Source organism: Mycteria americana, chromosome Z (assembly GCF_035582795.1).
Source record: "Mycteria americana isolate JAX WOST 10 ecotype Jacksonville Zoo and Gardens chromosome Z, USCA_MyAme_1.0, whole genome shotgun sequence".
Taxonomy (NCBI): domain Eukaryota; kingdom Metazoa; phylum Chordata; class Aves; order Ciconiiformes; family Ciconiidae; genus Mycteria; species Mycteria americana.
Window position 1 is genome coordinate 32887027 of NC_134396.1, and position 21868 is coordinate 32908894.

Genomic DNA, 21868 nt, shown 5'->3' on the forward strand with positions numbered 1-21868 from the left:
TTGTAGTGAGGCAAACATTTCATCAGATTGATGCATATGGATCCCCACGGGTACGCTCATAAATTTTCTTACAAATTTGTTCAGTCTGTGCCTAGAAAGGTCTGTATTGATGATTTTACAATAATCTATATTTTGGCACTCAGACCTGAGATTGCTGAGACAATTCAGAAAGCAAACTCAGTACGTAAATACACTGGTCTGGTTGGGGTGGGGTTGACTTTCTCCACAGCAGCCTGTATGGTGCTGACCTTTGCATTTGTGACCACACCAGTGTCGACAGCACACCTGTGTTTTGGTCTCTCTCCTTCACACTCTGCCCCTCACCAAGAAGTAGGCCAGGGGTGGGCAGGAGGCTGGGAGGGGACCAGCCAGGACAGCCAACCCGAACTGGCCAAAGAGATACCCCATACCATATGACGTCGAGCTCAGTAATAAAAGCTGAGGGAAAAGAAAAGGAAGGGGGGACATTTGATATTGTTTGTCTTCTCAAGTAACTTGTTACACATGACAAAACCCTGCTCTCCAGGGAGCGGCTAAACATCTGCCTTCTGTTGCAAAGTCGTGAGTGAATTCCTCTTTTTGCTTTGCTTGCATGTGCAGCTTTTGCTGTCTCTATTAAGCTGTCTTTATCTCAACCCACAAGGCTCCTTGCCTTCCTTATACTTTCTCCCATGCCACAGGAGAGGGGAGAGAGTGAGCAGCTCTGTAGGCATTCAGCTGTTAGCCAAGGCTGGCTCACCACGGTAAATGAGCGGATGCTTATTGAGGTGGAATTCAACACAGGAAGCCAAACTAACTCTTTTTCATTTGCTCTTCTTCTCAGCTAACTGAAGAGAAGAGTAAAAATCTTGTTGGCGGCCCTGTCAACTAGCAGCTCAGAGGTGCTCCTGAGAAGCTGCTGCTGAAAAAAGTGTTCTGCGTGAAATGTCATTTGCTGGCAACATTTTTCATTTTCAGGCTTCTTTCTCTCTCAATCATTCTACACCAGTTTTCCAAGACTTCTGAGGAAATTCACAAGCTGAGCTTAATACATCAATGTGTAATCCTTTCTTTGGTGTGATTGATATGTGGTTTGTGAAGTGTTGGGTTTTTTTAATTTGCATGACAGGGGCCAGAGTACTGAATGAGCACGTTAGCATTGACTTTTGAAAATTCAGTATTTGCCTACTTGTGGTATTGCAGCTGCAAGGTGTGGAGGCCAGGCTGGGAAGCACAGCCTTTTAAGCTTTCCCTAAAAGCAGACTCTAAATTAAAAGCAGAATTCCCAGCTCGGGTGTCTGCCCTTGATCCCAGCTCCTCTCCTAAGCAGCTTGCTAGAAATGCAGATCATCTGGGTCGCAGCTCGCTGCACAGATCAGGAAGAGTTGGATCCCTGTGAGACAAAAGCTGGCCAGCCAGCTCCGGGGTATGAAGGCAAAGCACTTTCGAGCTACCCAGTCTGGAGCCCTGAGGTCGCTGGTGGTTTTTAAAGCCATTATCACCATGCAGTGTGAAGCCATCTTCCAAGCCAACTTTTTCACTTTGTTCTAGTGACACCTGGTGTTGTACAGGAGCTTTTTCAAGAGAGAAACGTGAGGACGTCAACACCAGAAAGCAGCACCAGAAAGGCTTGCATCTTTCCTCAGCCATTCGCCATACGTCACTGGCAAGCAAATGTGCCAATTTTTGAACACAAGGGTTTTTTCAGCACCATTTTCTTTGTTCCACATTTATTAAGTGAAAAAAAGAGCTAACTTCCTTTTTTTTGTTTTTTAGATTCTCAGTCTACATGAGGTCATACCTCTCATTTGCATCCACATTGTGCATAGAAGTCACATGGTGGGCAGCAATATCGAATAGATAAGGCATCAGGGTAGGATGTAAGATTTTTGGGTTCTGCTGCTAGTCTCTTGCTGACCTTGTAGCTCCTGTGACCTCATGCACCTACCCTAACTGATTTATGCAGTATACTCTGGAACAGCAACTGCCACACAGGTTTGGGGCCCTTATCTATAACGGAGTAGCAAAGCAGTCCTGTAAATAAAAATAATGCATAAAAGACCCCCAACCCTCAGTCAAAATAAGTCAAACATGAAGCCCAGTGGACTATCTTGATGTTAAATCAGTTAGGGAAGATATCTTTAACCACCAATATAGTTTACTCAAGATCAGTAAATCAAGCTCCTTTGTAATACTGCTTACCTTTAGGAAGGAGCAAAGCAGTCCCAGCTGCAGAATAACACAACTCAGTGGTGGTGTTGTTAAAGCAGTACCTTTGTGCAGAACAGAGCTATGCTCAATAGTGTAACTAATGGTAAACATAGCTTTAATATGAAAAAAAAAGTCATTAAAAAGCTCATCAAATTACAGAGGTAAAGTGGTGATAACTGTATTTTTTCACTGGGAAGGTCTAGCTTCACTTCCAGGAACAGGCTTCTTAATCTGAATTATTCTTTTTAGACATTTCCATTTAGGGCCCAGGAGAACAAGTACATTACAGCATAGTTACTGTCCATTACGAAGTTTCATTTAAGTTGCTTTCATTTTCACCTAAAATTAAGAGAACTCAAACAGCAACAAGGTATTTCATTCCTTGGAGCCTGCTTGCAAATCTCATTTAACATGCTAGGGGGCAATAAACACTAACTTGTCGGGCTAATTATGGTAAAGCTGTAGGTTTATTATTTGGGTTAATTTCTATGCACATTACAGTGACAGCTGGAGACTGTGAAGATGAAGAGAGGCAGTTGCAGGCTGTGTGAATCTCTCTGTTTCCATACTCACAAGCTTCGTGCTCTGTTTATTTAGGTTAGAAGCTTCCCCCTCCCTCCCTCCCCCCCCCAAATGGCAGTTTGGACAGACCTAGCTTGGGCACCCTGCCTGACACCCTCAGATATTTGGCAGAGACCCTTCTCTCCATTTAAAGACTAGAGGCATATACATTACCCTTCCTTTTGAGCCACACGCTGTGTTCTCATCCATGGCAAGCAAAACATCTCTGCTCAGTGGGGGAACAAGGCACAGTTTTAATTCCAGCCTCTATAGTAGAGAGAGGTCTGGACTGCCACACGCTCGGAGTGGCAGGGGACAAGGATGCCCAACAGCACGCATTTCTGAAGTGTGCTGGGTGAGTGCTACAGTCTTTTTTTTTGTCACAGCCAGTCAGCGGCTAATGTGATTTTTTGAAGTAACGTAGACAGCCATCATCTTTCTTTGGTCTCCACAGACCTCAGAGAGAGAAGTTCAGCTATGAGGATGTGAAAGGAGCAACTAGTTGAATGTGGTGATCCAAAATGTAATTCTTTCTTGATACAGAAAGATCATAATGTCAGTACTACTTATACCCAAATGCAACCCAAGGTAATAGAAAAACTGGGAAGAGTAGAAAACTTTCTGCTGAAACAGAGTAAAAACAATAGCTCTGAAGTTCCAGTCACTGCATAGTTTTGAGATAGCTTAACCCTTCATGTAACACTTTCCTAAAATAGGAAGATTTTGGCATAACAGCATCAGTCTTGCTAGACATTTATGACAAATTCCTTATGGTCTTTTCAGAGCATAGGATTACAGTTTTATAACATAAAGAATATATTATGTCTTTTCTCCAAATAATGCAGGTACAAGCTTGTTCTATTCTGGGAGGTTCCATCACTAACTTATTATAAGAAGACTGAGCCACTACTGAAGAGTTATTATCCTTTGAGCATGAGATATTAGCCATTCCCGGAGAAAGACTCTTAAAATCTTTGTCATATAAACAACAGTAAATCTGCCCTTGCTAAAAGAATAGATGTAGTCTGATTTCATGGGTTTTATTTTTCCTTGGAAATGGAAGGTTTGGGCTTATTCTGCATTTCTCTACTATAATAAAAAATATTGTAGGGCCCTTTTATCCCTTTCCCCAAGACCTGCAGCTTCATTTCATTTCACATATATATCGCTACTTCGAAGCAAGCAGTTTGTTTTATGGTTCTGGCATCAACTCTGTTACTGCTACTGGGAATAACCCAGAGTAATCTATTGTTGCTGTCAGTCAGAGGCTGTATCAGCTGTCATTCAAGCTAGCAACTTCTACAGTGCAGAACCACACTGTGGGACAAAGATAGAAAATAACCCTAAAAGGAACAGAATAGTCAGGAGACAGAGTAAGGTCTATGAGACAAAAAAATAAACTGTTACACATGTAGCTTGCAATTACTGATTTAATAAATGCTACAAGTTTCACTGCTGCTACATGTAAATATGTAAACTATGGATACTCTTTTACAGATTCTTCTTACACATTATGTCCACTTGCTCACGTGGGATTTAGGAAACGGCAAGCCAAGCGCAAGGAGCATAGCTGTGTCAAACTTGAGACTCAGAAATGCAAGTAATCCTAAAAAGAAAGGTTTCAAGTGAGTGCTGCCATTCAGAAACATGCATAATCCATGTATTTTTTGTACAAAAACATGGTCTTCTGTGTTGCAGTTTTAGGAAAAATATTAAAATATTTGGTATTGCTTTCAAATCACTTTTAGTTATAAGACTACACCAGACTTGGGTTTCTAAACCTATATCAAAGGCAAATGGAAGTATAGATGCTACACATAGCTGAAATTCAGGTCAAATCTTAATGTGCTGGATGTGGTCTTCAGCCCCTGTTTTCAGATCTTCAAATTAAAGCTTCTTATTGATGACTGAATTATGAGTTCTATCCCTATTATTACAAATAGTCATGTTCTCACTGACTTCAGTAGGAAAAAAGAGAACTCCTGTGTGATTTCAGCTTAACTATTTCAGAGGCTCCAACAAGAAAATTTGCTACCTGAAATATGCCAAGTATTTAATTTCTAGTCTGTTACAGGTGATTTGTCTGAGAACTAGACAGATCTACCTCACTTCAAATACTAGTGTATTTTCAACTGTTTTGAGGTTTAGGAACCCTACTTTACACATTCACTGTATGCGAAGACAGCACGTATGCAGAGCACATACTTTCTTTTTCACGTACAGTTTTGTCTTTTAACAGCTTTCAGATAAAAGGTAGGCAGAAAAATGAAGTGAAACAGCTGCTGACAGTGTGCATGACCAGCTCCCTAAACAACTGATTATTAAAAATGTCTCTCCATGCTACTTACAAACCTTTCCTCATTAACTCTGTAAGTCAGCCTGATGCTTCCTATAAGCAGAGGTAGTTTTGCATTTTCTACCAGCATCCATTTACTCGTGAGAACTCCTGAACAAAGAAAACACATATAATTGTAGTGGTAAAGGGTTACAAGGTGGCTCATATTTGATTACCTGCTATATTTTCCTCTATTTTCCTTGCTAATGCTATGATTTGCATCTCAGCATCCAAGTACATGCCCATTATAGGGAGAAAACAAGCCATCCTTTTCCTAATTAACCAGTAGACCTATAAACCTTCAGAGGCTGGTATTATTTGAGTACTTTAGAGGAATACAGATTAATCAGTAGCCAAAACAAGAAGAGAAGAGCCCAGCCCATGCAAAACTAGAAGTAAGTCATTGGGCAATACTTTTTGTATCACCTGATACTTCAAAACATTTGATGATAGGATGCCTGCAAACTTTGACAGAGAAGATTGTTACAGAATTATGCTAGGAGGCAGCACTGTGTCAATACTGGACTCTCCTCATACTGCAACGAATCCAGATTGTCCTAAGAAATCCTTATATATGGGAACTTGGTTTTCCAGAAACCTGTACAAGTCCACAATGACAAGTTCTGACAGCTCAAGCCTATGATAAACATTTCCCCTTGTGAAGTGAGAATCATCTTGCATGCCTGCCAAGAGTCCATTATCTAATTAATTGCTATCAGTGTTGAGTCACACTAAATGAGAACTGGTAACACTCCTAAGGACAATCAGTTAACAGAAATCCAACTGTGTCAGCAGCATCACTGCATCTCCTTTATTCTTCAGATGACTAATTATAAACATCTATCATTCCCTTCTTCAGTAATGTATTTGATAAGGACCCACAAGGTTCAGTTAAATTCCTGAAACCCCCGATCAGTCATCCTAGGCAGATCATTTAAACTGCATCTCAATATCCTGCAAGCATGGTGGTTATTATTAATTCCCCTCTTTTGAAGTTTGCAAACACAAATTCATTATTCTTTGTGAAAGAAGAGGTAGAAACCTTTCAAAATCTCAATTAAAAACGCTAAGTATGCAACTACCCTAAAGATTGTCCCAGAAATCTCTTTGATGACTTTTGATCTCCTTCCTTTTTATTTTCTCATCTATACATGATTTCACTGAAGATCAGGGTTTAAAGGGGTTCTGCCTCTGCATAATCCTCTGTTCAACAAGTTCTTCACAAAAAACTCCCCTGAAATTCAGAACTATTACTTAAATTCTTAGAAAAATAATCTTACTGTAATTCCAAGTATGTTCTAACTTCAGTCAAAATTAAACAAGAAAACTGGAATTGTTCCTTTTATTCCTTAGAGGTGTCTTCAGTAAAATACAAACGCCTTTCTCCTATAATAGCAAATGGGCCCAAACTCCAAGTCAGCGATTTTGCAAGCTGACTCACAACCACCATCATAGATGGTTTGACTTCCAGCAATCATTTCCAGCAGTGTATCTTTTAACCGCAGTTACAACCAAAGACGGAATGCTTGCCAGAATCAAAAGCTGTTATCAGAGAGGCTGGACTAACACCAGCCAGCCACCACTGCAGCTGTGCTCACTCACAGCAGTGTTTCATCAACTGTAGTATCAACTGCCCACCTAAACTCCAGAGCATTAGTTGTGCAACATGAAGATGCTAACTTCAGAGGACTTTCCCTAACATTTGTATTTTGTGGCTACATGTTGCTCGTCTGTGTGGCACTGCTCTTCCCCAGTACTGACAGGTTGTGTCACCACTTTGAGAAGAGAGCCCTTCCCCTTGTTTTCTCATTATACAGCTCCTGCCAGTTCCATGACACGTTTTCCTATCATTTCAGGATTTCCTCTCACCTGTGGGCAAAGAGCTAGGCCATTACCTAATTTTTCCAAGCGGAAGAACATTTCCCATACGTATGACACTTTCGAAGGCCAAGTTTACTTTTGATGACGCTCACAGCTTCCCCTTCAGAGAGACCCTTTCTGAAGCTAACTCCACATTACTTATTAACTCCCCTTTACCCGCCTGCCCGGTCATCAGCAGCGTGTGTGGGGGATATTCCTTGCTCACTCGAACTTTATCAACGTCAACTGGCAGGACAACAGCAAATGTCACACTAAGTCAGACGTCACTGTGGTCCTGTTGGGAGGACTTATCTGTCAATGCACATGACCTTCTGACCAATTTCCAGTCACTTCTAAACACACCAGACAACCTCCTTTTCTGCCACTAAGCACCTCTTGGTGCTTTGCGGTTTCACTGACTCTTCCAAGGCAAACCATTGCCCTTCTACAAATTTTAAACTTCCAAATTTCTTGGTTTTTATTAGTTGCAGTTAAGTGAAGGAACCAGTATGTTTAATCACACAACTAGTGGTTTAGCTTGTAAACAACATGTTTATAGAGTGGGTGGAGAAAGGAGATAGGTTGTTTGGGTCATTGGACCTAGTCCTTTATGACTGCAAACAACTATGTAATAAGAAACCCCAGAAGGAAACAGAATACTTAGTAAATTTTAGGCTTTGTCTCAGTCAAAAGCCACAATGCATCATGGAAATAGAGAAGACCAGTAGAATGTTTTTCAATAGTTTACTGCTAGTGGTTATCACAAAACACTTAGCAAAATTCTACCTATGCAGAAGATCTACATGGGACAGAAAAATTAAAATAATCTTGGGGAGTCAAATTCTTCAACAGTAGAATTAAGACCTTATGTGTAGTGACAAGCACCTACACAGTTAAGAAAAACCAGTAGGAACTCACTGTTCCATGACTGATTACAAGAATTTTGCTGTTGCCTATTCTTGTCAATACTAAAGTTGTCCTTTAAATCAGAACAGTTTCTAGGCTATTGACTGCTGAATGTCTTAGCACTCCACATCTTGGTAACTACATGTTCTTTAAAGTTAAGGTTAATTACAGCAGCCACAGGGTGGCTACCTCTACCCAAAGGATAAAGTTTCAGTATTTCCCCTACTGGGAGGTAGGGGGGAATAATCCCAGAGCTGAAGTCCCTCACAATTCATTTGAAGAAGGTAGTTTGGGAATCAATTTTTTTCCGTGCCCGCTACTGCAAATCAGGCAGAACACCAGAGCAGATGTGTAGATGTTAAGCGGTTAGTAAAACGGCACTGTATATTGTCATAGGTTAAACTATTTAATAACTAGGAAGTACTTCTTCAGCTTTATTTACAGAGGTAGCAGACGGTACAGAAGAAATCAAAGCATCCTGAATCCCATGAGAGATAGTTACTGCAAATTCAGTTAAGTTCTTCCTAGAGCTTTATCTACATTGAAATAACGCCTAGAAAGAACAGAAAATCAGGAAGAGAGTAACTGTATAAGCATCACTACACTACACAAGTGTTTTCATATCAGAGCAAACTACATTAGATCTGCAGTCAAAGGAAAAGAAAGTGTGAGACCTGTTATGACAAATTCTAAAAAGTCTTTGTTTTTTTTCTTTTCAAAACACTGGTAGTGACAAGGTCACAAACTTGTAATGCATACTTATATATGGTAAATAAACATTAACTGCTCATGAACTGTACTGGTGATGGCATTTAGGCCCTCTTTTTTTGCACAGAAAAGAAACAACAGGCATAAGGATAATGACCACTTGATATTTTGACCCCGTTTGGAAACTCACTGACAGAAGTCACAAGTTCTTCCTTCAGCAAACTATTACAGCTGGTTTAGCTCTTCCTTTTTATGACAAGACTCTGTATTTATTCTAGACTTTCATGTAGCTTTCCAAGTGGCAATACAACAGTTGCATAATATTGAATTTCGAACAATTACACAGAGGCTTTATTCCAGAGAAACAGGAAGTTGTTACATGCATAGAAGAAATAACTGTGCTTAAAGGTTCAATTTCCAAATCTTTTCACAAGAAATTCTGCTCTTAAAACAAACAAAAAAATATTTATTTATAAAAAACCCCCAACAAGCATCATAATACACAGTGCCAACATCTATATGCAAGGACCTTAGATGTCAAATCAGGTTTTCAGAGCAGTTTAAGGCAAACATTGGTTTACCACTTCTGATTGCATATAGTCTCTCATATGAACTCAACCTTTTAGATCTCTGTCCTTTCAAAATTCATACTTTTAAATCGTTCTTCAAGCACATCAGAATCTTCATCACTGTTTGTACTACTGAAGTTTGTATCAAAATCCAGCTCATCCTCCAATCCACTGCTCTCTTGGACATTTTTAGTAGTTACACTCTCAGTTCTGTCTTGTCCTTTATCAATCCTGCAGAAAGCAAGAGGATGTTATCACCACCCACTTTTGGAATTCATTTTTGTTTTAACCAAGAATGGGATGGAGGGTAGAATATTCTACTGGGGATGGAAGGGGGCAGGAGGTGGGGAGGAGGAGGAAAGGGACAATAACCTTAAGTTACTTTCACGTTGAATAGGAAAGATAGAAAAGACAGTAAAGGAAAAAGAGACTGTGAAGAAAAAAAATATATATACGAACAGTTTGACCAACAAGCAACTGCTGGCCAGTTGTCACAAACTAGTAAATTAATACAGGATGCTCAATAAAAAGACCACTCTAGTAAAAGAATAAAAAAACCAAAAGCCTGCTAACTATATTGTGGTAACTGTGCTCAGTATCAGCTCTTGTTTAGTTTTTCTGTTCACTAGAAACTGAATCATCAAATGACAGACAAAATGCAAACAGTAAATTGACTTATGCATATTTTCTAGTGCTCTATACTGATATCCATTTTGAAGTGCTTTGTTCCTAAGGAATATATGCAATTTACCCTTTGGTAAAATAAAGTGTCTTATCCAAGTAAGACTTATTTTGGTCCAGCCCCACTAACATCAATAGGCATTTCACCCCTAGTTTCAGCAGAAGAAAGTGAGGGTAATTACTCCTACCGATTCCTGTCAGGATTATCCAGGATATGGCATAAAGTTTAACAGCTTCTTGGTAGTTTCCAAACAAGCTTTATTAAAACCGGAAGAAACAGTGCAGTGCTGAAACTATGTAACCTATGAGCTACTTACGGAATTACTATTTCTTCTTCTTTTCCACATTTAGCACAAACTTCTAGTTTACCAGCACACGGTCGACAAATAATATGGTAAGGATCTTTTACAGTCTTCTGGAGGCACTTCACACTGTGAAGAGAAAGAAAAAATGATTAAAAAAAATATTTGTGGACACTTACTAAACATTCTGTATTCAAAGACAATATAGACATACTCTTCAAAAGAGGAACAACATGTTATAGGCCAGTTTCATATGAAACAACTGGTGTTTTAACAAGCAGCACTATCAAAATCATTGCCTGTCTTCCCCCTCCTTTAACTTTTTCAGGAAGAATTATTAAAACAAGAACTGAAGAAGAAACATAAAATCAAGAATTTTTATATTTAAAGTGACAAAAAAGCCCCTTTCCATTCATTTCAGTAGGCAGTTTTACTTTGAAAGCTACATAACTACTTCTTCTGCTTTAACAATAAAAGAAGATAAGAATATGGTATAAAAAGGTGCATGCATTTTACAAATAAAAAGCTTTCAATTTAAACACTACAAAGTCTTCTTCTTGAACTTCTCAGAGTATAAACAAAGCCAGTGCTGGACTTCGCTTTCTGTGAACACAAGCCTGCACAGAACTGTATTCTGAACAGACCCAACCTAATTATGTAGAGGTTTTTGGCTATTCTTTTTCATGATATGATAAAACTCTGTAGATTAAGTAATTTCTAAAATGCTATGGCTTAACATTCAGCTGACATTTCTAAAGCCTTGTATTTTTAGAGAACAGAACCTGCAACTATATATCCCATATAATGCAGCTGTCCTAAAAGTCACTCACTCTTGGTTCCTCAGGCACTCAAAAGTCTGTAAGGAAAGATTTACCATGCAGTTCTGAACAGTGGATTTGCAGACTTGGCTAAAACAGGCTGAAGAAAAATATCAAGTGTTTTTGCATGCCTTGTAAGGAATGATGCACTAACTAGCATCCAGTGAAACAGAATTTTTACTAGCTTTCTCAAATCCCATTCTTAAGCACTATCGCCTTCTCCCTACTACCTTCACCTAGGCTGTGCTGAGCTTTCATTATAAGATGTGCATATACAATTCCTTAAGAAGCTGTAAAATCACAAGAATTGCTGTAGGACACATTTGACAAAAGCGAAGTCTGAACTGCCTAGTGTTTCTGATCTTCTCTCTCCCCCAGGAAAAGCCTACAGTTAGATGTCACTGGAAATACCTAGTTACTTTGTTGGGTTTTTTTTTCTTTCTTTCTTCTATGTTCAGTTGCATTAGTATTAAAAAAATGTTTACAGGTCTTCCCAGCCATGTCACACCAAACAGAGGCACTATTAATGCAAGGTAGATAGACTTTTTTTTTTTTAATTGTTTAATTTGTAATAATTAAATACTTGAAATAAAAGTAAAGTAGGGATAACTTGTGGTTGTACTAACAATCATATTTTTGAAGATGTTAAAAAACTAAAAATAAGTTGAAGTACAGAGAAGTCCTCCATTGCCATCATCTGTGATGTGAAGAATTCATTTTTTTCTATATAGTCACATTTTTAATATCTATAATGTGTTTACTTCACCTAGAAGCTTCACCCATTGAAAATCTTCATAGTCTTGTCCTTTCAGAACAGCAGCCCACTCACCTGTTGTACTGCTGTAGGCTGGGCTAGAAATCACCACCTGTAGAGCTAGAATGGTCTGCAGCCCAATTTACTTGTTTAAAAATATGATGGAAAACATCACACATTCTGTCATAAGCAGCTGTCCCACAATGCCACTTTTTCTATTTCCAATGCTGCTCTGATTTACGTGCTTTTTTGCCTGTTTTTTTTCCTTTGGGTGTAGGCAGAGAAGAGGCAAAAGAACCAGATCCACCACAATGTAATTTGTTACACCCCATTACTTGTAAATCGGATGCACATAGTCATTTCAGAAAGAGTTAAAAAAAGCCAAATCCCAACTTTATCAGTGGTGAATAGAACCCAGAATATTTACTTTGAGAACCAGTGAGACTTCTACCTAATGAATTTTTTTTTTACATGAAAGGGTGAAATAGTTTACTAAAACCAAAATAGTTGTTGCATATGGTTTCATATTAAAAAGTAAAACTTCTCACAACTGGGGGATACAGTATGAACAAACATTACTTCCCCTTTAACTCACTGAAAAACAAAATAAAATACACCATCATTTAGGGATCTGCACACATACATTTATAGAACCTCTTCAAGCAGTACTTAAGTATTTCAGAAGTATGTAACTGAGAACAACACATAAACACAGAGTGAACTACTGTGACAAAGCTGGCTATATCATACACCACAGCCCAGCTGTAGTTGCTTTGAGTTCAGTGTTTCATTGTTGAAACACCGTCTGTGTCTGCAGCCACAGAGGTAAGGACCTATGCAGCTGAGCAAGTAAGGAGGAAGCAGAGAGTATCCACTTCAGAGAATTAACCTATCACAAACCTATAAATTATTTTAAGATATTTATCACCTTTATTATGTACTTATCAAAAACACCTAATACAGAACTGTAAGCAAACAATGCTACACATTTAATATTTAGGATTATAGTTTCATATACAAAGAGAGAGAATATGCTAAGAGGTAATGAAATGCATGTATTGGAAACACTTTGTAGGAACTGAGGCCTCAGAAATGCTTGGAACAGTGTTGCTGATGAGTTTTGACATGACATAAAATTAAAGCCTTTCTCTCCTCATTTCTCTACCAGATAGTCTTTGTGAACTTCGAAAGTTAAAAGATGTGCAGATTCTTCTAGTATTGACTTGCAATGAGGCCTTGGGAAATTGTGTTACAACTGGATCAGGTTTGACTTTTTGTTCAGGAGGACACACTGACAGTTTTGGAAACTTACAGGTCCACAGTTCAAGCATGTCAACAGCGAAGAGGGAAGCACTTGCTTTTCCACTGTGTTTTCTTTTCAAAAGTTTAAGATAAAAGATTAATGAATTTAGAAAATTAACATGGCATATATATTGTCACTGCAGACTCCAAATTTGAAGAATGTCATATAGTAGCAGCTACTACTTGTGAGTTTCCAAAACTAGAATATTTTCCAAAAAGTTCACAAACTACACTATCAGCGATTAACACAAAGTATATTAACTCACCATTTTTTAGGCTTTGATAGTAGTTTGTACTTGCTGAATTTTACCCGCCACTCCAAGATACCTTTGCAATGCTGACACACTCCATCATGAAGCTTAGCATTTATTTTCTGAATAAATAAATAAAAATTAAAATAAGAATACACTGAAGATTTCCTACTTTTATGAGTATAATCTTGCTTAGAAAGCATTTCCACCCATCATGTGATTAATAGAATATTTAGAAAGATGTTTGTTTGATATTAACATAAGCATTTCATATTCATTTACTACTAGTAATTTTCTTCAGTGGAAAGAGTGCTGAGGTAGTCTTTTACCTTGAGGTAGCCTTCATTATTATTATTATAATTTTAATATTGTTAATAGGAGTACTTATTTATGTTACTATATTTTTGATAATAGATTATTACAGATATTTTATTATTATTTTTCCATCTCTAGAGATTTTAAAAAACAGATTTCAGTAGAAATGAGCCCTGAGATATGCAGTTTTTATCCAAGAAAACAATATGCAAGACTTAACATTTAACTTATTATTGCTTAAGCTACCATTATACTACATACTTGCAGTAAGTAGTCTCAGCATTTTTTCTCAGATCACAATAAAGTAGAATCCACACATTATTTGCAGTCAAATCATTCAATGTCTCTTTCATAATAGACTTCCTTTATGAAAAAGTAATACATTTTTGCTCTCAAATATCTAAGATAAAATCCTCAAAATGGTCATTTAAACTACCGTATATTTTCAAGGCAATGCAAAGTTTCCCTTAAGATCTTCTACAACATTTTTTGTTTAGTTTGCTCAGGAATACAAAAGGTCAACTGGCCAGTACTGCACAAGAGAAGTTATTCTGAGATGGGAAGTAGTACCAAACCACAGTTACCTTAAATAACAAGCAACTTATACTTGTACATTCAACCTACTTTTATTTCTTCTCTATCTAAAAATGTCAGCAGTAACTTCATCTATCACACGGTTGTGTGTTCATTCAGAACTTTAAAAATAGAAATTTCACAACTAAAAAAATGCAAATAGCAAAAAAAAAAATCTACTGTGCCTTTTTTAAGACAGTTTAAAAATGGCTACCATACCAAAATTACATTAACATGGTCTAAAACACATCTATTTCTTAGAATACCTAACAGTTCATTGCAACAGATTCTGCATTAATTGGGATTATAGTTTATGTTATTCTTCTACAAATAAACTGAAAAGTTATTCTATGCATACAATAGCTTCTGAAGTAATTTCCTGTTTTTATGACCCACAAGAGCTTCTTACTACTCCACAAAGTTCTACTTCAATACACGAGACAAAAGAACAAGCCTAGCTTTAAAAATACAGTAACTTATTCTATTCCAAAAAATGTATGTGGCAGAGGAAATGCTACTTATGAGCGAGACTCTACTATGGGACTTGTTTTCCATTGTTTTCATTTTTACTAAACTTCAACCATTCAGTATGAGCTTTCCCATGGTGCAGTTAACTGAAGGTGTGGTGGTTTTTGGCTGGTTCAGTTAAAAGACAGTAAACTTTTTCAAATGATCAAATACAGACTTAGCATGTTAAAAAAAAAAAGAAAGAAAGAAACAAGGTTTTGCAGAATGCTTGAATGTTGAATACAGAAAGCTGTGGTTCTCATGTCAGCTATACATTACGAATTAAATTTTCCAAGAAACACAAACATTTGGCAAATGTGGAAACTTTCTGAGAGAAGAAAATCATTGTTCTCAGCAGATATCTGTTAAAGGGCTGGCAATTCAAACTGCTGTCAGCACTGCCTGTGTTCATTCTTTCAAAATTCATGCAATTTGAAGATAAGCCTTCTTTTCAGTGCTTGACTAGCACAAAGTGAGGCTCCAAGTAGTATAGCCTGAATAAGCTTCTAATAACCTGCAAATTAGCCTGAACTTCCCAGTTCTCCTTCTCACTCTCCTGATTTGCATTAACTAGTAATGCAGGAGGGGAAAAAGACATAAACACTGTAATTTGTATTCCCAGGTGTTCTTTACTGTGATCAACAATTTTTAGTATTGCTAAGACAGGACCCAATAAACATCAAAAGTTTGCAATAGTTTAAGCTGAAGGCAGCTGGGTGTCTTTCCAAAGGGAGTTAGCTTCCTTGCTGAAAACTACCTCATTTCCAATAATACGTCCTGACATCACAGCTGGGGGCTGGGGACGGGAGCCCTGTTACTAACTGATGCACGGACAGGCTCAGCAACGCGTAATGCACTTGGAATGCAAGAGGCCATGCTCAGGACTGCGTGTGGCATAAACAGTGCAGAAGAACCAAATAGTAACTACTTTCACCTCTCATCTGAAGGAAAGCCAAACTTTGTCAAACAAGCAGACTATTACAAATTCTCCTAAACATTTGCTATGGAACAAGGAAATATCCATAATTATTATTAACGGAGCTTTATAAAGCTCTTCGCCCTCCCAATATGCTTATTGTCTGGCTCCAGAGTACACAACAATCATACAGTGATGTGTACAATTTCTTTTTTATTTTTGTTTTTTATCAGACAAACTAAAATGCAGACCATCCCAAATTCCAAAGATGCCTTTCCATGTTACTCATAGTATAGATCTTTGCATGAAAATACCACCTCATTGCAAGGCCAAGAGACTAGTTCATGTGGCATAAAGACTGTATTATTGGGACTTCATCTTTGCTTTGAACAACAAAGCCCTGCATCTATCTTATCTGATGCCCTCATCCCAAAATTTGTCCTCCCTCTATATTAACACAGTGTTTCACCACTGAAAAAGGTCTTTAGAAGTTAAGTAACACAGAAGAAGTTCTAAAGTAAAGTAAAGTTTCAGTTCAATGGCACAGCAACAATTACATTATCCACATAAAAACAATGAATCTCTATCAGAGCTGGTCTGTGTATGTAGATTACTTCTACAGTCACATTTGAACTGTTCCATTTTCTTGGTATGATCAGCGACACTTCAAATATCCAATGCAAAGATAAAGATTAAGAACTTTGACTAAAATGCTGCCTAAGAGTCTTTTGACACCAAATTAGACTGTAGCTATGAAGATCACATTTGCGTGTAACTTAAGATCCTGATCCAGGCATAAAGATGCCTGGGCTTTTCAATGTAGTCACCTGTAGGACCTCAAATCTTACACAGCAACTCAAAGAAACCACATGGTATCTGCTCAGAAGGTAACAACTGGAAGAAAGACCACAGCTTTTAAGTTCTAATTTCCTCCTTCTAACAGGCACACACACAGCACAGTCTCTTCCTCCCCTTCAGCAATTTCCTGTATTTGTTGCTCACTGTTGGCACTTCAAGCATGCAGTGGTATAGTTAATCATTGGCTTACCACATCTGAATATGAGAGACTATGACTCTACATTCCTTCTACTAGGCTGCTGATTTAGAAAGTCAATAGAGAATGATGGATTGATGTAAAGCAAGCAAGCAAGCATGGAGATTTACAGAGTTTAACCTTGACTTGTGTTTGCCTTCTAAGTTTATTTTGCTCAGAAAAAATGCCTCCTATTTAAATGTTACTATTACTAAAACAAGTTGATAATTTACTGTGGTTTTCTACACCAAATTCAACATTTCCTTTGACCAAAAAAAAAAGTATCATCACTTTCAAAAGCAACGCCGACTTGAAGAAGCAAAGCAAACTGTCCCTAATTAAAGATTTGGATAAGCTGTTTTTTCAGATTTTTTAAATCACCAAAGAACATGTGAGAGTAAGTTCTCCTAACAAACTGGAAGAGAAACTTTCCTGGTATCTCAGTTCCCAGTCAGAATGAGGAAGTTATTAGTAAAACCAAAGAAATTCCTCTGCTGCTTACTTTTCCTATTAATATTTACTTTTAAATATATTTTGTACATTGTTTAAACTTTCATACATTTGTATTTTCTTCCTTTCCCCCATTTAATAGCTTGTTTTCCTTTAAGGGTACAAAAAAGAAACAACGACCCACACAAAGACCTGAACCAGGTTTGTCAACTTCATTATTCCCTTCCAACTTTTCTACCCAGCTTTTACACCGGTAGTTAGCTTTCATACACAAAGAGGTGGTAGCACTTATGGTCTGAAATGGATTTCTTGGTGTAAGAACTATTCTGACAGGTTAGATTCTGCTTCTGTCACAGCAGTTTCTCTATTTTTTTTTTTACACTCATTTCCCTGTTTTAGTCAATACCTATTTCCTCTTTTCTTTTGCCACGCTTCCCTCCAAGGACAAGTGCAACTCATCCAGGGCTTACTGTATGTCTATATATTCTCCAAAGAAATTACAGTTATGCAATACAGACATACATAAACAGTCTTAAAGTATACAGTCACAAAATATTCCATGTGCATATTACATAGACACTGTCAGGTCAACTGCATTAACGAAACAGCATCCTCTGTATGCTCACATAACCCAGTATTAAATCATTTAACAACCTGCCAAAAGCAGTTCAGAATGTACTAAAGTAAACACACGCACCTACACCTACTAACTTGGCACACAAAATAATCCCCAGCTTAAGCTAGCTCTCAAAAGCACTCACAAGCAAGATGTAATGATGGGGTTTCAAAGAAGTCTCACTGTCTGTTTGGAAGTTTCTAATTATGTGTGAACCGATGTGTATTTTGATTTACTCTACTGAAAGCAGACTCCTACTACTGAGCATACATCAGTGGTCTATTCTGCTGTAAATTAATGCAATGTCAATGCTATCCATAAAGTTCCTTGTCAGAAGCACAGGTGATACTGCTTCAATCAACAAGGCTGAATGCAGCATTTCTGAGTAACAACACTTCTCAGGAAAACAACACTCCACAGGATCTCCAGCGCACGACTACAAAGCAGTTAGAGTAGATCAGTGCAGACTAACAAATGTGAAACTGATATGAAACACCAGCTTTCCAGGGTTCTAATACACATTTCACAGGGTGAAATTAAGTCCCCCAAAGAGCTTCACTTGCTCACATACTGTATCACTATTACTTTAAATTCCATTTTCTACACAGATATTTTCTCATTTCTTTCTAAAGAGAAGTGTATCTAACATTTTAATCAAAGCCTTATAGTCTTCCTTACATCCATACTGGTTACATATGGATGGCTATATAGCTAGCATTTAAGGCCCTTTCATGTTTTATTGCTATGGACTTTAAAACATATGAAATCAGAAGCTTTCTCTAAGCCCAATTCCAAATGGCCATCTTGGAGATCAAGATGTTTAGCTTTTTCCAGATAATTGACTATGGACCTGAAAACATGCAAGTAACTGGCAAGAGAATGTACACACTTGGAAGGACTGACAGTCAGCTTCCATCCTCTTCCCCCCAAAGAAATGAACATGCACATGCTCTCATGCACATGCTCTCATGCTCACGCTCTCTCTCTCTCCCCCCCCCCCCCCCCCCGAGTTAGGTTAGAGTCCAGAACAGATGTTATGCTTGCTCCTCTTCTCCCTACATGAAAGGCTATAACCCAGGCCTGAATGCATTTCCGAACCCAGAATAACACTGGCTAGAGAGTAGACTTTAGCCTACCAAGCCACTCTTTGCTGCAGCAAGAACAGAAACTAACCAAACTCCAATACTGTTAATCAGACAATTCCAGTTGGCTACTGATTTATCTATATCTCCCCTCTGACCTTCAAGTCACAATCACTGACTCAGCATTTAAGCTCTGGATTCATCTGTTCTGTTCCTACTGCCTTCCCACAGTCTTGACCAGCGTCTCTGCCGAAACAAGTTATTTATCCATACAGCCAGCTGAAGAAGTAGCTGACATCAACACTAGAGTAAAGCTGAGGTTCAGAGTTAATAACCTCTGAAATTTAGGGAATTGCGGATTATCATCTGGGGTGTTACTTAATGAGAGGAAAGAAATGGAGAAACAGATCAGTCATTTGGGTGTAAATATGAATCACTTCATGGTTTACCATCTCATTACAATGGAGTTCTAAATGTTCCCATTGAATGCTATTTGCTTTAATCTCTAGAACTACTCCAGCTTCCATGTTGACTTATGTAATATACTTTACATAAAATGTATATTCATATAACATAATGTATATTCCTCAGCTCAGTGCCGCAAACAGCTGTTCTGGAATATACTATTTAAAGCAAGCACCCATAAACAAACTCCAAGATTCAATAACTAACAACACAGTGTGTCTTACCCTGTCCTGGCTCTTCCTTCTACAGTTCACCCTAGGATGCAAGCTGTTGTAGGCAGTTACCCAAACACAGTAGAGAGGCAGTGTACTTTGCTGCAAGCGTGTTTCACCTCAACTAGCCTATCCCAGAGTAACGCGGTAGTAAACATTGTTCATTAGAGGAAAGACAGATGGATCTTTCAGCATGTTTGGCAAGTAATCAGATCTATGGTCTTTAAGATTAGAAAATGGATGCCAAGGTCAGTGTCAGACAGAGAGCACAAAACCTTCCAAAAAACCACAAAACAACTTGATAATGACTGCCAGCAGTGAAAAGTCAAAAGACTATTAGATCAATTTCCTCTGCAGATACTGCTTCACTGAGAGAAGCAGTAATAACACTGCAAATAAGTACCTCAACTCCACCCACAGTACAACCTGAAGCTACTGTAGTAAATATTCAACATTGCTAATGCAGTGCACAAATGCAGCAGAATAAAAATTTTAAGCTAAAAAACATTCTTCAGCCTTTCAAGATACTATTGCATTGGGCAGTGTATAACAGTAGTCAAAGATAGGCCCAATACCTTAAAAAAAGCCCAGAATTTAGCAGGGATTTACAGGAGATCCACCCTCTTCCAGCAGCTCTGAGCATTCTTCTGAACTACTGAGCTAGTGAGAGGTGGAAAGGAAGAATGCCCCACTCGTGTATCAGTCCCTGTGATCAAAATGCTACTATTTCTTCCTCTCCCTCATCACACTTTGAATGTCTGTGGTGCATCTGATCATTCAGGACTGCACAAGACAGAGATGCAAAACTCATAATTCAGCATCTCTAGGATATTTTTGTGTGTATACGTGTGTAGAGGCCAGACAGGAAAATACACTCCTATCAGGGATCATGCAGTGACTCACACAATAAATAACACTGGCACTGCTTAGAGCCCCAGGAAAGCAGCCTGTTCAACTTGCAGAACCAGTCCTACAACATCTGGAAAAAAAAAACCCCACAACACAAAAACCCCCAAACCTCCCTCTTTGGTGCCATTGCTTTAACTTACTACTTTCTTCCCCTCCTCTCAGTTCTTTTTGACAACCCAGTCAGGTTCAGTTAACGGGATAATGACAAAACAGCAATAGCACCAGATAAGCCTCTTTTAGAATGCTCATCTTGTGTTTTGTTTTCTCCACCTCTTTCAGTTTAGCTTGTAAGACAAAACATCCCACTTCCGTGTTGTTACTGCTCAGGCACACTGCTTGGTCTTCATCCTCTCCCGCACTGCTACAAGCACTGAGCATGTTCCAAGGATATAAGGTAAACCATTACCTTTTCCTTGCTTAGAAACAAAAAAAGACAACAATGGTCTTTTGTAACAATAGTGTAAAAATATCAAACCATGATAAGGCGTGTAGCAAAAGCACTGATAAAACAGCTAAAGACACCTTTTTCTGTAACCATTCAGAAAAGCCCCTTAAGATTTTTTTAATGCCTTAAAGCAAACATGAGCCTTTTTTGTCTCAAAAGTATGCAAAGTGAAACTTGATATTTATATGGATGATGGGGCGAGTTGTTCAAAATACAATCTCAAAATGTTAAGATGCCTAAAGTGAGACACGTAGTCACGTACTTTGAGAAGAACAAACACGTTTCAAGAAGTCACAAAGGTAAGACTACAGGGGATGTTTACTTACTGCACTCACTGCACAAAAGTAAATGCTTTATTTCCGCCTTCCTCTTAATAATTCTTTGGCTTAACGAGAGCCTTTCATGTCATAAATATGACGCAAGTATCACACAATGTATTTGCTTATGCAACAGCCTAAGACACGGGGCCAGGTGACAGCTGACTGAAATGGCTTGTTACGGATTAATCCCTTAACACCGCAGTGACCCTTTTGGACAGACCTGGGTCAAAGGTTTCTCCACCGCCAAAATGACACGGTTTCTCGGCTTCCACTGCCGTAGGACTTCGTTTGCGATCCTGAAGCTCTTCCAGACCTTCCGGCAGAAGGCCGCAGAGGGACAGGCCACCGCTTCAAAGGCATCCGTGCACTCAGCAGGCCGCGGACGCTCCCATTTACGCCTTCGGAACGAAACGCCACCAAACCCCTTCCGCCGCTCCGCCTCCCAACCGCTCCGCCGCCTCAGGAGGGCTCGCCCCAGCCGCCGCGTCTCCCCGCCCGCCCGCGACGCACCCGCGCCCACCAGTCAGCGAGCTGCGCTGCGCCGCGCCGCCCGGCCCAGCGCTGTGCCGGGAGGGGAGGGGAGAGGAGGGGCCGGGCCGGGCCGGTCCCGGGGCCACCCGCCGCCTACCTTGCGCCGGGCGCTGGTGTCGTACTTGTCGTTCCTGAAGGCGCGCGCGTTCTGGTAGCGCTGGGGCCGCGTGCGCGACACGTTCCCCTTCTCCGAGCTCATCCCCCGGGCAACCGCCGCTGCCGGCGACGCCTGCCCCGGAACCGCTCCGCGCTCCCCG

General features: G+C 39.1%; 1 protein-coding gene across 1 annotated transcript; it reads right to left on the reverse strand.

The window, feature by feature from the left end:
• Positions 1-7760: 7760 nt before the first annotated feature.
• On the reverse strand, positions 7761-21861 carry CZH9orf85 (chromosome Z C9orf85 homolog). Its single transcript, XM_075527253.1, has 4 exons — positions 21709-21861; positions 13253-13359; positions 10128-10241; positions 7761-9360 (listed from the first exon to the last, which is right to left on the reverse strand). Exons 1-4 carry the CDS (start codon positions 21808-21810, stop codon positions 9183-9185), a joined length of 501 nt encoding a protein of 166 aa, XP_075383368.1. The 5' UTR covers positions 21811-21861; the 3' UTR covers positions 7761-9182.
• Positions 21862-21868: the final 7 nt, after the last annotated feature.